The sequence below is a fragment of the Staurois parvus genome, unplaced genomic scaffold, assembly GCF_062004578.1.
Source record: "Staurois parvus isolate SC_StPar_1 unplaced genomic scaffold, SC_StPar_1.0 ptg000409l, whole genome shotgun sequence".
Taxonomy (NCBI): Eukaryota; Metazoa; Chordata; class Amphibia; order Anura; family Ranidae; genus Staurois; species Staurois parvus.
The window spans coordinates 2,190,264-2,207,545 of record NW_028318205.1 but is presented as its reverse complement, the minus strand read 5'-3'; the positions used below and the strand labels follow the sequence as shown (position 1 = coordinate 2,207,545).

Genomic DNA, 17,282 nt, shown 5'->3' with positions numbered 1-17,282 from the left:
TTGTTGTAAATTTTATTTTAGTTTATCGGGATGTCCAAGAGCCACATCAGCAATGAAGAAGGCCAGATTATCAGGAGAAGAAATGATGACTATAAAGCAGAGAGCAACCAATGGTATTGTCTATTCTTAAGATATTGTAATAAAGTTAGTGTCAAGCAATCATTGTACACTGCAATGTTCTAAATGTTTCAAGCATAGGTTCACCTTTGGGAACATGTTACATGTTCCACCCATTCTTAGGGTGGAACATGTAACCTGTTACCATAGCTGCAGATGCGCCCGCGCCCCCCTTCCCCTCCTTCTGAAAGATAATACGCGGAGAAGTTTCTCTGTACTATGGTGTCCGTTTGTGAACCAGCGGTAATAGATCGCTGCTCAGTTCTCCGGCATTCTCGGAGAACACAGTTCTCCTGTGAATGCAGTTTATGAAGCAGTTCTCCGAACGAAGGGAGAACGGTCTCCAAACGTTGGAGAACGGTCTACAAACTCTGAAAAACGGCTCATTTTACTATAATCTCTCGAGATTACAGTAAAAGATCAGTTTACTAAGCAGAGGTAAACTATCTCTGCTTAGTTTTCGGTCCCTCTGATTCTCCAGCTCTGGGCTAGAGAATCTGGAGGGAGAACACAGATCTCCAGAGAAGGGCTGACATGATCTCCTGAGTGTCATAAACTGTGAATGACCAGAGAATAGCTGAGATCTGTTGAATCGCAGCTATTCTCTGTGTCATAAATGGACACCCAACTGTCAGATTTGAAAACAGCACGGCCGTGTGGGGCTCCGCCCACACGGGCGTGTCATTCATTCTAGGACTTCTGTGAATGAATTAACTGCCTTAGCGGCTGTGGGCTTGTAGTTTTTAATCAACTACCATGGCGCTGTGGAGCGCTGTTGTAGTTCATTTAAGCTTCCTGTCAGAATATCTGCTTGGCCGTACATCCCGTACAGAAAGCAGATATTCTGACAGGTCTGCAGGAGACCTGCATGGCATCAGCGATCTATTGATCGCTGGTGCAATGCTTTCCAGGCTCATTTGGACAAAAATAGTAAATGCACATTTTACATTTTGCAATGTGCATTTATTATTTTTGTCCAAAGAGGTGAACTTTTAACTTCTAACTTTCTCAGTAGTGTGGGCTATGATGTAAACAGGAGCATTTATTTTTCAATGAAAAGTGTTCCAGTCTGATGTTTTAACACAGCGAATGCTTTGTTTTTGCTTGCTTATTTTTTTCAAATTAAAATATTTTGTTTTCAAACAACTACTGAATAAAAATGTAAGTATTAAAGAGAGAACAGTTATCATTCTTTTTAGAAAGAATGGTGACAATATGTTTACAAGCTTATAGGCATTATTCAGTAATAAGTATAAAAGTCAAAATATATACAGTATATTCCCTCAGACATCATGTATTTTTATGACAGCAGTTTGTCTTCTTTTGTCATTGGTTTTGTCACAATTAGCCATACTGTCTTCTAAAAAAGATATTTACATGGTTAGTGAGGTTGAAAAAAGACACTATTCCATGTAGCTCAACCAATACAAAAAAAGAAAACACACACACAAATAGGAAACCTCCATATACACTATCATATACCCACAGCTGATGCAGAGGAAGGCAAAAAAAACCAATAAAGCACGAAGGGAAGGAAAGGCAGGCAATCAGATATTTTATGGATCAACTGCCCCTGGTTTTATTATTTCTAAATATTGTGATCCAGTTATATTTTATACATTTAGGAATGCATCCAGCTCTTTTTTAAAACAATCTACTGAGTTAGTCAGAAACAGTTTTTGAGGAAGTTTATTCCACATTTTCACAGCTATTGCTGTAAAGAAGCCTTTCTATATGTGAAGGCTAAATCTCTTTTCCTCCAGATGTAAAGAGTGCCCCCTTGCCTCTGTAATGACCCCAAAGTGAGTAACTGTACACCAAGCTCACTTTATGCTGTCTGTGTCCCTGTTATACATTTTGCCTCGCTTCCATATCCATGGGCAGGAGAGTAGTTTAGTGTGTTATCACGGTTATGCGATAGTTTATGTTTTTGGGGGGGTTTTCAAGATCTACAAAGAGAGATTACAAATGTAATGTAAGTAAAATCGAACTGTATATAACATTTATTTAAGAAATGATAGAAAGATAAAGATAACAAATGTAATAATATTAGAAAATGTAACACCAATACTTAGCTATAGATACCTTTCGCCAGGGAGTCCCGTTTCTTTACAGCTTGACATTATGATCAAACCAGGAGCATGCCATGGCATGGGACTGTCTTATTCCAGTTTTGGTTGTGCTTTATACAAAAGATTAGACTAAAAAATATTATTATCTTTAAGGAAGATAGCAAACATTCCTTGGTCAGTAGATCAGTTTGTAATGACATTTCTATAGTATGAAGTCATCTAAGGTAAAACCTTCCTTACATTAGTGAGCCCTAATCAAGGAAAAATTAATGTCTCTATTACTAAGTGATTAGTACTTCCTAACATCCTTAGGGTCGTCAGTTCAAATTCCAACGATCTGCCTGTGCCTGCACGGGTTTCCTCCAGGTACTCCAGTTTCCTCTTACTCTCTAAAGACATTTTGGTAGATTAATTGGCTCCTGTCTATTGGCCCTAGTATGTGTATTAATTAATTAATTATTTAACAATTAATTTGCCCTGGTATGTGTGAGGGGAGGGATTGGTCTGAATGTATAATATACATATGTAAATTGCTGCATAAATTGACAGCACTATAAAAGTACCAGTAATAAATACATAACTATTATTATTGTAGAAAGAAGTGAGGGGAAATTTCTCGAACAGAGATATACATAGAAGTTAAAGATGGACAGGGGTTATAACCTTTTGTTCCTTCTGTCCAAAACTAAGAAAAAATGTGAATAGAATTACACCTTATAATGTTGAAATCAGATTTCCCACAAGGGTCTATCAAAACTTGACCCAGCCAGTTACATTAAATCACAAAAAGGCTTCAATAGTTGTTTTTGCTTTCAATTTAAAAAACAGACAAATTGAAGGTTTACATTTTTGGATTATCACATGTATGGCCAGCACTTGTTTCTTTTTTGAAAAAGCAGCACATTTCATTATATCTAGAATCACTAAGTGATGCAAAATTGTTGTTTGGTTATCTATAGAGATGTTAACAAATCTGCTATTAGAAACTGCATGAATAGTTCTGTTTAGAGTAGACCTTCTTTCTCTAGAAATGCTAAAATCTTTGATTCAATCCTAACAATAATTTTCATGGCTATATCAATAAGGAAAAATGTTATAAGTCTATTAGACTCTTTTCTTTTAATATCCTCCAGGTATAGAAAACGACGAAGAGATCAAGCAATTGGATGAAGAAATAAAAGAACTAAATGAATCCAACTCCCAGATGGAATCTGATATGATTAAGCTGAGAACTCAGGTAACAGTTTTCAATAAACAGTATTGCAAATGTCTTATTTAGATAATTTTAAATAGAATATTATTACAGCTAGCACTGCCAAGAAAGCATACAGTTCTGCTATGTAAGAATTTACTATATGAGATGCCACTAACTTATTAATCTTAAAAAAAAAAAAAAAGACTAAAAATAAGACAGTAAAGCTTTTATTCTCATACTCACCCATACTTCATGCATGCAAAAGTTCATTCTTTTGAAGTGAAGTTCACCTTTGCTGTCAAGGGTCGAAGTTCACTTGTGGTTAACGTAACATGGGTAGGCCAGGTGATCAGCACAATAGCATACGCCATGTAAACATTGTGATGCTATAACTCGATTATCATTTGTCATTTAACATTTTTCTTTCTTAAAGCCTGCACTGTTTCTTTGTGACGTGCATGTGCATGAAATGTCCGGATTACATCTCTATGTGACATATACGTGAGTGCATCTGTACTTTTGTAAATACCGTTTTCTGTGGCCACATGTTCATGCTGGCTGCATGGTATTCATCAACCGAAACATCAAAGGTAGACAAAGACAGATTGGGGGAAAAAATACAATTACATGGAGGGTAAGGGTGAGGATGAGAACCTTCTTAATGTTAAGTGTTGCATTCAAGTGTGTGGCACTGATTAACAAAAAAGTTATTTAATTTGAACTCAAAACAACTGCAGTTTGGCACAAGAAAAAACAGAGTTCAGTTAAATAAAAAAAATAGTAATATTGTCTATAGACTTTGGATTAATGGCGATAAATGTAGAATGACAGTTTTGCTTGTGTAATAAAATTTAGTGATTATGATTTGATCATTTAAAGAGGTGGAACTTAACTGCACACATTAATGATGAATTAGAAACAAAAGTCTATCTCTCTCAAGCATTACATGACCCTTACCTAAAAAAACTGGGTTTTATCTTTTAGTGGATCTGTTAGCCTAGTCTGATGGCTAGTCTAACATATATATAAACATTTATATTTGGCTTCCAAGATTGATCACTATTGGACGTTCACATACAGTTCCACCTCTTTTGCTTCATTCTCTGCCCCCTTTTCAGCTTCTGCTCCCTCCCACTAGGTACTGGACGAGCGTCCTGTTGCTTGCCAAGATCCCTGTGTTGATGAATACCAATTTCATGTAAGTTACACGGGAGGGGAGGTTGTATGGTTTTTCCATGTAACTTACACGAAATTCAGCCTTTGAAGAATAAAAGTTATCCATAAGTAGAATTTCATTTTTTTTATCTATTAGCAAAACACACCTTACATTACAAACAGCTATGAGACATCAATTCGCAGAGCAGATGTTAGGTTTTAAAACTGTTAGCAGTTTTAGGCGCACATAAAGTCAGGAGGAAGGACACTACAGTCTGTCAGTGGCTCACGAAAACAGTGCAGTATTCTTTGACTGAGGTGTACAACAATATAGTAATTACAGCTATATTTCCTGGAATATACACCAACATTAATAAAATAAAATTGAAGGTGATGACTGTTGGGAAGTTGATGATAATCATTAACCTTGATTTACTAACGAAGTATCATTTCTATGTACTGCAAAAAGAAAATCATTTAGCTTAGTAACTGAGATGAAGTTGGGTTGACTTCAATCATTGAATAGTGCAAGCTAAAATTCTACTTACCTTCAAATCCTTGCACATGATTTGGTATTCTTTGCAAAGTGAATTTTCTCAAACACTAATGACAATGAAAATTCACTTTGCAAAGTGAAATAAAGTGAGTATGCTCTACTCCTTTAGTAAATCAACCCTTTTTTGTGTATAGGGCAAGTCTTTAGGTGCTAATAGACACACTGCAGACTTGATTGATAGTTGATCACATATCTGTGGGGGGATTCTGTATGTCCACATCCACTGTTATCCTAACACTCAGATGTGTGGCTCTGTACACCTCAGTTTGACAGGTTTGTCCAATTGCATGTATGGACAAATGTGTTAAAAAAATCCATCTTCTTAATATCATTGGGCTTAACTAATTAATAAGACAGAAAGTAATGTGCATAGAGCAGTGCCTTTTATCAGTCAATAAGAACTCATCACTTGCTAATCATATAATAATAATAAGAGCTTTGGTTGGCTGTTCTTTGCAGTATTTTACTAAAAAAGTACATCCGCACACATTTAAGGCACTTTTATAACTAAACTCGGTAGATAAAATTGCAGCAGCTTAGCTAGCTCAAATATACTCTATAAGACAACAATCTGACAACATGAACATATTATATGCTTACATTTCAAGTCCTGAGCTACTAGCCAGGCCTTAAGAGTTACTCGCCACCAACAAACACACACAAACAGAGACACCTGTACACACACACAGACCTGTACATACACACACAGAGACACATGTACACACACACACATACAGACACATGTATGCACACAGGCAAGTACAGACACTCATACACACAGATACATGTACATACACAGAAATACACACGCACAGACACATGTACATACATACACACACACGTACAAACAGACACATGTACATACATACACACACACACACACACACACACACACACATGTACATGCACACACACACACACAGACACATGTACACACACACATACATGTACATACATGCAGACACATGTACATATACACACACACATGTACATGCACACACACACAGACACATGTACACACACATACATGTACATACATGCAGACACATGTACATATACACACAGACACATGTACATGCATACACGGACACACACAAACACACACACACATGTACACACACACACGCTGTTAAGTGCTCTCTCCTCAAGCCACCACTGGCTGACATAGAAGATCATGTGACCAGAGTAAGCTGAAATTAGGTAGGCACACACACACACACAGCCCTATAAAAAGTTGCAGTACTTCGTTGTTCACTCACAGAGCCGGGTACTGCACTCTAGGGGGAGGCAGAGAGCATAGCACACACTCCTTCCTTTGCTTTCACTGCACTCAGCTATTGAGCAGTCTGATGGCTCCCAGTGCCAATGACAGATCCGGCCTGAGCTCCGAGCTTGCTCAGCAAGACGGCTCTGGGGGGGACACTCGCCCCCACCATAATTTTCACTCGCCATTGGCGAGCAGGCGAGTGGAAATTTCAAGGCCTGATATACAACATCCAGAATGAGAAAGATTAAAGGTATTCTAGTTGCCTTTTAATAGTGAAGGGAGACTTTTTTGTACTCTAAGCAATATTAAGCTAATTTAGCTATTTGTGATTAAAAACTCCATGACTCCTGCTTCACCCATAGACATGACTGCCTCTTCAGCCTACTACATCAAGTGACAAGTTAAAGCATGAGTATGATAGGGTATGGTTAATGTAAATATACATTAGTAACAAAGAAAGTTTCTCAATGTACTTGGATACCCAACAGGAGGTCAATGCAGTCATAAAGACACTTGGCACATTTATTCAGCACTCACACAAAATCAACAAGTATGTTGTTAAAACTTATTTTCTTGTTTATTTGGACCTAATTTGATTTGTACTTATATGGACAACATACGTCAAACTTCTTAGAACAATCTAATACAAGTAATTTTTATTGTGCTTCAAAAAAACATAAGAAATAAAAAAGTTAGCATTTTTAAAATGAAAGCATGACATTTGGCAGAACAAATAACCTTGCAGAGCCCAGCTTTATGACTAGCAGAAAGGGGAAAAAATAACTTGAAACTAGAAAAATGACAGGTGCAATTTGATAGGCTGCTGTGGACAATGCCTCCATTTTCTTTGCTCCACAATTTCTAATAACAAGTGAGTCAGGCTGTCTGTGAATGAACCCCAAGCATGCTTTTGCAATCTATTTTAGTCATCTTGGATGATGAAGTCAGTAAGTTGAATTTTTTAATAATATAGAATATAGGAAGGTAAAAATTAAACACCATGTACTAGCTGGGTAATTTAAAATACAAACTGAAGTCAGATGAAGAACTTCAATTCACATAGAAAGAATTACAATTTAAAAAATCCTACACATGATTGTATCAAAATATTTAATATTTACATTATCATGTAGATAGTAAGATTGAGCCATAATATAGTTTTTTTCTAATCATAGAATGAACTCCATTAGGTAGACTTCACATTAATAGCTTTGTTGGTAAAGTTACACCTGATGCTAATGGTTTGTAATGGTCTTTGTTGTGTTTTGTGCCTGGCTGTGCCTTTTAGATTACAACAATGGAGAGTAACCTGAAGACAATAGAAGAAGAGAATAAAGTCATTGAGCAGCAAAATGAGTCTCTTCTTCATGAACTGGCCAATCTTAGTCAGTCTCTTATTCACAGTCTAGCTAACATCCAGCTGCCCCATATGGTAAGTGACTTATTAAATACGTGTATATTTACTTTAAAATTTTTCTCTTCTGGAATGTTTCTAGTATTCCGGAGATCCCTCTAGAATTGTATTTATTCAGCTTTATGACTGTCTTGAGTTGTTTATTTTAACAGCTTATGTGACATCAATTTATTAAGCAAATAACGGTATTTTAAAATTAATCTGTTTGTGATTAGTCACGTAAATGTCTCACACGGCACAACTATATATTGTCATCTATGATCCAAGAGAAGGTGGTGAAGGTAAAACTTGTAGCAGATTGATGGCTGTCTTTACCTTCACCAATTTATGCAGTCACCACTGCTTAACCCTCAAACCCTAAAATGAGTGGATCAGTTTATTTGGTCCAAAAAACTCTGTAAGCAGGGTTTTGGGGAGCAAATGTGCAAATGTCTGGTAGTTAATATGAGAAGTTGAATGTTTTAAGGTTCTTTTGTGTCGTTGTGATGGTGGTGGAATTCTTTGACATATCACTTGAAAGGGGAGGGTTTGGCAGACCTGCACATGAGACTCCATTCAGATTTCGTGTTAGAGAGGGCCCGGGTTGGAGCACTTTGGGTTTGTTGGAGCTTATACTTCCATACCTGACAGCCTATGCTTCTTTATTTAGCTCCGCTTATTTGTAATATGTTATCACATATTTTGCTCTAAGATGTGCAAGCAGGACTCCTAGAATTCCAAATGGTTGTGTTCTTCTCTACTGAGCTACATTTACCTACTTTCCACTTGCAACCAGCATGATTTTTTTTCAGTTGACTAACATGTTTTATTTATACTCTGCCCTAAAAGTAGCACATGACTAACTAGTTCACTAATAACCTCATGAAAAGTTCAGATGAGCTTATAGTAGATCAGTCAGTCTTTGAATTCTTCAGTGATACAGGTCAAGCTGAAATGTCCGAAGATACTGAATTCTTCCTTCACCGTTGGGTAGAATTACACATTAGTCATGTCTGCCTTAAAAGTGAACCTGTAAGGGTAGAAATGTTGGAGTTGCTATTGTCAACTTATTTTAAAAGGTGTAAGCTTTAGGACTGTCATCTGCATGCTGACTATATTACTTAGTCACTGACCTGGAACAGCTTCTATAATTAGACTTCGTAAGTAGCAAATCTGTTAGATCAGTATGATTCTCAGAGTACTGGTATATTCAAAAGGAGTAGAAGGCAATAGCAGTGTCCATGCTTCCTCACTATAGGTTTCCTTTAACAAACCAGTATAGAGCTAGTGGTACATGTGCCTTGTATAGAGAGTGCTGCTAACATGGAGAGGCGAGTACAATGAAAAGGAGTTGGCATAAAGAGTTGTGTTTGAGTTGAATCGATATACCAATTTGTGATAATCTGTTGAAACATTCACATGTAGTATTTTTCAGGAATACTATTATAACTTATGTAAATTCACTTGTATTTTATATGTAGTGTCCCTTCAGTCACTCCCCATGAACTATATCTGGTCTGCTACTCTTCTCTCTCCTCATTAGCTCATCCTATGCACATCTTCAAGATTTCACTAGGGCTGAACCTCTTCTTTGGAATTCATGATCACGCTTGTTTGCTGCATCCATCATTATTGCTGCACTTGTCAATCGATCCGTCATGTCTCCTTTCTTCAGAGACTCATCCAACCCTTAGTACTGTTAGTGTGAAGCTGCCTGGTTTGCCTTCCATTCTCATAAACCCTAATTTACTCCTCACTGGCACTTGGGATCTGGAAATGTACAGATGGTTCGATTTCTCAAAAACATGCATTTTCATGTTCAGTGTCTTGTTCAGATTGTGAGCTCTTGTGAGCAGAGTCGCCTCATTATTTCAGTCGATTTGTAATTGTTTGTAAATTATTGTATATTATATTCATGAATGTCAGAAATGTGATATGATAATAATAAAAACATACAGCAATGAAATGAAAAAGTATAATGCATGAGCTTTTAGTTTTAAAGCTTTCCTCTAGTATGTTTAATATACAGCCCACAACTACAAATCGCTCAGATACTGCCTCAATACAAAGTCTGCTGGTGCAAAAACTCCCAAACTTCCAAAATGCATAACTGCCACATCTCTCAAACTCTAAACAACTAAATCCCGATTTCACAAATATTCAAACACGTACAGCACATTTTGCATCCTAAAACAATGTTTGTTGCCCACAACTAAAATAAATTAATTAATAAAAACATATACAAAAAAAATGTTTTTTTGTATATGTCAGTCTGAAGGAATGAGCATTCCTAGAGAGGATACAGTACTGCCCACCAAACACAGTGATGGGGATGTGTATACCCCAGTGCAGTTGGGGGGGAGTAACAAATAGGCTCAACCTCCTTTGTTTCTTGCCCCCCCAACCCAAGTGTAAACTACAGCTTTGACTGTGATAGTCTGATCACAGATAGATAGATACAGAATCTGACACAGATTGACATGAGCCCTACTTGATAAAAAAATAAAATTTACCAAAATGAAGAATTTGCTTGCAGTAGCCTACATTCAAATTTCGCCTTTTATTATCTAGAAGAGGGATACACGGTATTTCATGTGGATAATGTTTTTTCTTCCATTTTCATAAATAAGTGAAGGCAATCTGAATTATATAATTCAACCCATATCAATTTCACTCTCCTTTATTGCATACAAATTATAAAATAGGGAGCTTCTTTGCATTGTCATATGTGTGCATAGTAGTTTGCAATTTCAGTTTGGTTCGCATGAGCAGTATATTGCAAATAGCTTTGTTATAATGTGCTATTTCCTAAAAACCTTCCCAGGGATTAAATAAAATCTGACTAAATCAAGTCAAAAGACTTAGGTTGGCTTATACTGGAATACAATGGGATTGACTTACTAAATACAAATAGACTGTGCACTTTGCACAGTGCAGTTGCTGCAGAGCAGAGTAAATGAGGTTAAACTTCCCTTTGTAAAGAATACCCAATCATGTGCAATAAATAAACAGCATTTTTGATTGCACATGATTGGATGATGGAAGTCAGTAGAGCTTCAGCTCACTTACTGGGGCAACTGCTCTTGTAAAGTGCAACTGCACTTTGCAAAGTGCACAGTCTATTTGCCTTTAGTAAATCAACCCCAATGACTTTCAGCATAGTTAATGAATCCCAAACTAATATAGTGAGTATGATAATTGTTATGTTCACTGTGGTAACTTACATCTGAAAGACCATCTCCAATTATTTTTGTTTTGTTTTGTGTTGTGGTGAAAGGTGTCCACTGGTAAGTTTTTTTCACTCCATCTCCACTGACATTTGCCCTTACTTCCTGCCTTGTTGCCCACACAGGATGTGAGAAGAACCTCCCAATTAGAAGTTTCAACCCTTTCTCAGTCTACTAAAAGAGCATTTACTGTCTTATTTGCCCTTATTGGAGAAGGTATTTTCTCATTTACATGCAGACCAAGATTTCCAGAATATGTGACAGTGACAGGGGTTGGGAACAAAAACTGACAGGGGTGTTTAACCGCCTCCCGCCCACCATATAAGGAAATGACGGGCGCAAGGCGGTTCTCTTGTTCTGGGAGGACGTCATATGACGTCCTCCAACTCTAGCTGCGCATGTAAATAGGGAAATAGGGAAATGCTGGTTGTCGACATTTCTCTCCTCACGAGCTGTCACGCTGACAGCTCGTGAGGAGAGGAGAGCCGGTAATCGGCGTCCCTCAGAGGAGACATGTACACTGATCATCAGTGTGCCCTGATGATCAGTGTAGCCCCAGCAGTGCCACCTGTCAGTGTCCATCAATGCCAGTTGTCAATGCTCATCAATGGCACCTGCCAGTGCCCATCAATGCCACATATCAGTGCCCATCTGAGCTGCCTTTCAGTGTCACCTATCAGTGCCAGTCAGTGCCACCTATCAATGCCAGTCAGTGCCACCTATCAGTGCTGCCAATCAGTGCCACCTATCAGTGCTAGGCAGTGCCGTCTATCAGTGCCACCTATTAGTGCTGCCTATCAGTGCTTGTCAGTGCTGCCTATCAGTGCCGTCTAGTAGTGCCATTCAGTGCCACCTAACAGTGCCAGTCAGTGCCGCCTATCAGTGCCATATATGAGTGCTGCCTTTCAGTGCACATTAGTGATGCCTGTTAAATGCCCATCAGGGCCATCTACCAGTGCCTCCTCATCAGTACCCATCAGTGCCACCTATCAGTGCCCATCAGTGCAACCTATCAGTGCCCATCACTGCAGCCTCATTAGCGCACATCAGTGAAGGAGAAAAATCACTTATTTACAAAATTTTATAACAAAAACTAAGAAAAAACTTTTCAAATTTTTCAGAGGTTTTTGGTTTGTTTAGCAAAAAATAAAAAACCCAGAGGTGATTAAATACCACCAAAAGAAAGCTCTATCTGTCTCAAAAAAATAATAAAAATTTCATATGGGTACAGTGTTTAATGACTGCGCAATTGTCATTCAAAGTGTGATAGCACTGAAAGCTGAAAATTGGCCTGGGCAGGAAGGGGGTATAAGTGCCCTGTAGGCTAGTGGTTAAGCAGTTGCAGTCAATTTTTTAAATTATTATTTAGAGTACTGAAACCGGTTGAATTCAATGTGACTCATGTATGTACCCTTGGAAATATGGTTTGTGTCAACCCTGGTTACTTTTACTAGACAGCTTGGTCAGCATATACTGTAGATATTACGAAAAATCTAAATATAGACATTAAAATACTATACAAAAAGGATTTTGTATAATGAATAGAATTGTTACATTTATGAACTCCATAGTTATTAGAATGAGGTTTTTTCATGATGGTAGTACTGTCAATTAATAAGCATCAGATCTCTGCAGGAGATTCTGAAGCAATCAGCAGCACTGTTTGAATTTGAATCTTCATATTTATCAGAGATCACATGAGCAGTGGCCTAAAGGCACTCTACAATATTTGTCACATGTAGCACAAGCACTAAGGTTTAATCCCCGATAAAGCCCCACAAAGTGGGAAAATATGTAGGGATAGGGATGGGAGTTTTGGAGCGCTAGGACATTTGAATTTCTTCATTCCCTATCAGTAAGAAATTGGAGAGCTAGCAAAAAGAAAGAGAAGAACATACTGAAAAGCATAGGAGAAATATCAATCAAGAGAAAGTACCACACAGCGTAATATGGCAAGTAGATACATTTTAGGAATGGTTGGTGGATAGTTTTTTTTTCCATAATAAATTTTTATTTGTTTTTACAAATATAGTTACAACAACAAAAATAAACAAAAATAAAAATAGGACAGTGAAAAGCTACACAATATCACGGTATAGGTGCTGCGGTAAGTTGGTTTTTATTTCATATACTGTACATCAGGGCTTGAAATTTCCACTCGCCTGCACGCCAATGGCGAGTGGAAATTATAGTGGGGGCGAGTGTGTCCCCCAGGGCCGTCTTGCTGAGCAGGCTCAGAGCTCAGGCCGGATCTATCATTGGCACTGGGAGCCGTCAGACTGCTCAATAGCTGAGCGCAGTGAAAGCAAAGGAAGGAGTGTGTGCCGTGCTCTCTTCCTCCTTCTAGAGTGCAGTGCCCGGATCTGTGAGTGAACAACGAAGTACTGCAACTTTTTATGGGGGTGTGGGTGTGTGTGTACGTGTACATGTGTGTGTGTATGCATGTACAATTGTACATGTGTCTGTGTGTATGTACATGTGTGTATCTGTACATGTGTCTGTGTGTATGTACATGTATGTGTGTGTGTACATGTGTCTGTGTGTGTGCATGTACATGTGTGTGTGTGTTTGTGTGTATGTATGTACGTGTCTGTGTGTACATGTGTCTGTGTATGTATGTACATGTGTCTGTGTGTGTGTACATGTGTCTGTGTATGTATGTACATGTGTCGGTGTGTATGTACGTGTGTCTGTATGTGTGTATTTCTGTGTATGTACATGTATCTGTGTGTATGCATGTCTGTACGTGCCTGTAAGTATATATGTGTCTCTATGTGTGTGTATGTACATGCTTCTCTGTGCATGTGTGTACATGTTTCTGTGTGTGTATGTACATGTCTGTGTGTGTAAATGTTTTGAATTCAAGGAGCAAAGTAGTCAGGATGGGGCTTATTTAGTATAACTTGGCAAATCAAGCAAGTTTATAATGTACCTTAGATTGTACGCCCCTTGAGGGTTAGGGACTGATGTGAATGTACAATATATATGTAAAGAACTGCATAAATTGACAGCGTTATATAAGTACCTGAAATAGATAATGTAACCGTATTCCTTTCTCCTGCTGTTTTCTAACAGTGACACTTGAAATCTTAGTGACATTTCAGCTCATATTCCCTGTTTAATAGCAATTAAGGGATCTGCATAGTTATGAGTGGTTAATGTAAAGAAAGTATCTCCTTCAGAAAAGAATAAAGGTATCAGCAATCAGCTAGTGCATCAAAAGGGTTCTGGGGAAAGCACAGAAATGTAGGCTGTTTTTATCTCTTCTTCCTGCTCTCAGGTTTTTTTTCTAAAGAACTGTACTCTTGCCAGCCACAGCTGCTTCTAGGAATTGCTGGATTATAGAAATGATTGGCTATTTTGAATTTTTATGATAAAAATGTCCTTATTCTATAAAACAAACCTGTCAGGTAAAAAATAAAAAAACAATAACATCATGCTCTGCGTACTACCTACCCACCAGAGCATTATCCTTGCCTTAATGTTGCTACTCTTGCTTGATACTTATGGGGTGGGGGGGACATGTGACACTCTCTCTGCCCTCCCATAATGAACTGTTCAGTGCCTGAGTAGCCAATGGCCAGGATCGAGCTCTGCTACATGGAGAGAAGGGAAAGCTGATTGGGACATCAAACAGCAGCATTAAAGTGATTATAAAGCGTATTTCTTAAACATTTAAATAATAAACATGTCATAATTACCTACTCTGTGCAATTTTGAACAGAGCAGCCCCAATCCTTCTGTTGAAGGGCCCCCACCAGCACTTCTGGCTCCCCCTCTTCATGCAGTACTACCATAGAAAGCCACTTCTTATGGAGGCACTCATGTGGGTTTGCTCCCGAGCCCTGCTGCCATCCCCTGCCCTCCATTCCCTCATGACAGAGTTTGACAGCAGTGGAAGCCAATGGCTCCTGCTGCTATTGATCTGCCCTGTGAGGAGGGACAGATCCGGGAGAGTTGCTGCTCTCATGCACAGCGCTGGATCGCAATGTGGCTCAAGTAAATATAAAGAGGGCTGGTGGGGTCCTAGGCATAGGAGGTTTTTTTACTTTAATGCATAGAATGCATTCAGGTAAAAAACCTTAAAGTGATTGTAAAAGCTCAAGGTTTTTTGTTAACTAAGGTAAAAAACCTTCTGTGTGCAGCAGCCCCCCCCCCCCCCTCAGCCCCCTTAATACTTACCCAAGCCCTATTGCTATCCAGCAATGTGCACGAGAGCCTCAGCTGTCATTGGCTGAGACAGAAGCAGGAGCCATTGGCTCCAGCTACTGTCAACCACAGCCAGTGAACCAATCGGGAGAAAAAGGGGGCAGGGCCATGCTGAGGCTCTGTGTGTAAATGGACACACCTTTAATATTACTTTAAGGCTATACACCCACTGTAATGGTATGATTAGGCAGCAGAGGTTGTCTAGCACACAGTGGAAAATTCATTTTTTATTATTTTATTTGGCAGGAAAGTGGACTTGAACTAAAATGCAAAACCTCTTTTGTGGCTGCCCCCACCCCCTGTTGTCAGAACACTGCACTACAGAAATTAAAGAACACTTAAACTATAATCATAAAAAAGACTTCCTTTACTCTCAGGCTTCTGGCAGGCAAAGCTAGGCCATGTGAAGTCGATGGGTCTTCTTGGGGTAGCCAGGGAGGATCCTAAATGGCAAATGGACACAATCCTTTACAGTTCAGTATTGCTCTGGACTTTTTCAAGATCCCTCTGTGAGGTCCCGTCATCAGGGACAGCAGGAGCCTGGAACTCAGGAGTAAGATGTGCATTTTTTATGCATTTTCTTTCTTTGTTTTTAATTTCTACAATGTAGTGTTTTGTGAACGATGGTGGGGAGAAGCCACATATGTGGAGCTTACATTTTAGTAAAATGAATATGGCAATATAAAAACTCACTTGTCTTAAAAATTAAGTGATACTATTTTTGTTGGAAACCTATGAAAATATGAATCCCATACAATTGGAAATGCCATAATTACATAATATTTTCAAGTGTTTGAAGAGTACTTGGAAAAGTTAATAAGTATTTAACACATAACTATAAAATGTAAATGTAACAATATATAAATCAGAATAAATTGTATAAATGATTGGGAAGGTGGCTGCATAGAGGTGGTTTCTTCTCCCTGATGTATCATGTGCATCCCTTTCTTAATAGAACTTGTCTTGGCAATTGCAAGAGGGGGAAAAAACACAGGCAGGCTGACAAGGAACATGAAAGAATAAGCTATCAACAGACTTACGCATGAATCTTTCTAGTTCCTTCTCGCCTTACAAATCCTCACAAAACCTGGGTCTGTCCTAGGCCCTGAGTATTACATTGTGGGATGGGTGCAGAAGGCATGAAAGATGTTCATCATCAAGAAGTGGAAAAATATTGTGGCTGCTCTCGTCATGCTACTTGTTTACCTTGCCAATATCAGAAGTTTGTTCTAAACTATTAAAAGGCGTTGCAACAAAATGAAGGAAGGTGGTCAGCGTTGTGTACAGGAATGTCTTTAGAAATCATACAAAACCATGGACTCAGTGAAGACAGTAGTCGTTGGCTGAGTTTTTTAAGTGCGTTTAGCTTTTTGCAATTGCAGTCATAAAGAGCGGAAAAGCCCAGGATCGTATTTTTATTTACTATCTGAAAATACGCTTTCATAGTGAATGGTCTTTATTCCTTTAGTAAATCAACCCCTAGGTATCATAGAAGAAGGAAAAGAAATATGTCCTGAATAATCCTGATGGGATTATTTTTTTCCAGGAGTACATACGTAAGGCAAGATTACACTGGAATTGTGTAAACTAAGACATTGTGGAAAGTTCCTTTTAAATTTTTGCTACTATTGCTGAGTGATCAACTGTGAAAAGTCTTAGCTTTTTATTGTATTACTAAACAGGAATTTTTATAGCACCATAATGGTTTCCATGCCATTTATTATAATGCTTGCCACTTGGCAGAAAGCTGTTTAGAGTGTTTAGCTACTTAAAGTGGTTCTAAAGCCTGAAAGTCACCCCCCCCCCCTTATACTTAACTGAGCAAGATCAGGATCCAGCGCTGTGCATGAGAGCAGTGGCTCTCTCAGCTCTCTTCCTTCTCATTGGCTCAGAGACATCAGTGGGAGCCTTTGGTTCGTGCTGCTGTCAATCACAGCCAGTGAGGGGGGAGCAGGGGGTGGGGCTGAACCATGCTCTGAGTGACTATGGATACAGAGAGCCAGCTCTGGAGCAAGCATGTATGCCCCAATAGCAAGCAGCTTGATATGGGGGCACTTGGTAGGGGGGAGGAGCGAACAGGACCAGAGGGGG

At 38.6% G+C, this 17,282-nt stretch overlaps 1 protein-coding gene across 21 annotated transcripts in view; it reads left to right on the top strand.

Annotated features, from left to right (window-relative positions):
• The window catches only part of MYT1L (myelin transcription factor 1 like), a 664,471-nt gene that overhangs the window by 643,509 nt on the left and 3,680 nt on the right, over window positions 1-17,282 (top strand). For 18 of the 21 annotated variants that reach the window (XM_089686713.1, XM_089686712.1, XM_089686714.1 and 15 more), the window contains 4 exons: window positions 22-113; window positions 3,323-3,426; window positions 4,523-4,582; window positions 7,651-7,794. In XM_089686713.1, coding sequence (XP_089542839.1) covers window positions 22-113; window positions 3,323-3,426; window positions 4,523-4,582; window positions 7,651-7,794 — 400 coding nt within the window. The remainder of the gene's footprint in view (window positions 1-21; window positions 114-3,322; window positions 3,427-4,522; window positions 4,583-7,650; window positions 7,795-17,282) is intronic. The other 3 variants (XM_089686722.1, XM_089686724.1, XM_089686731.1) reach the window with 1 other exon arrangement.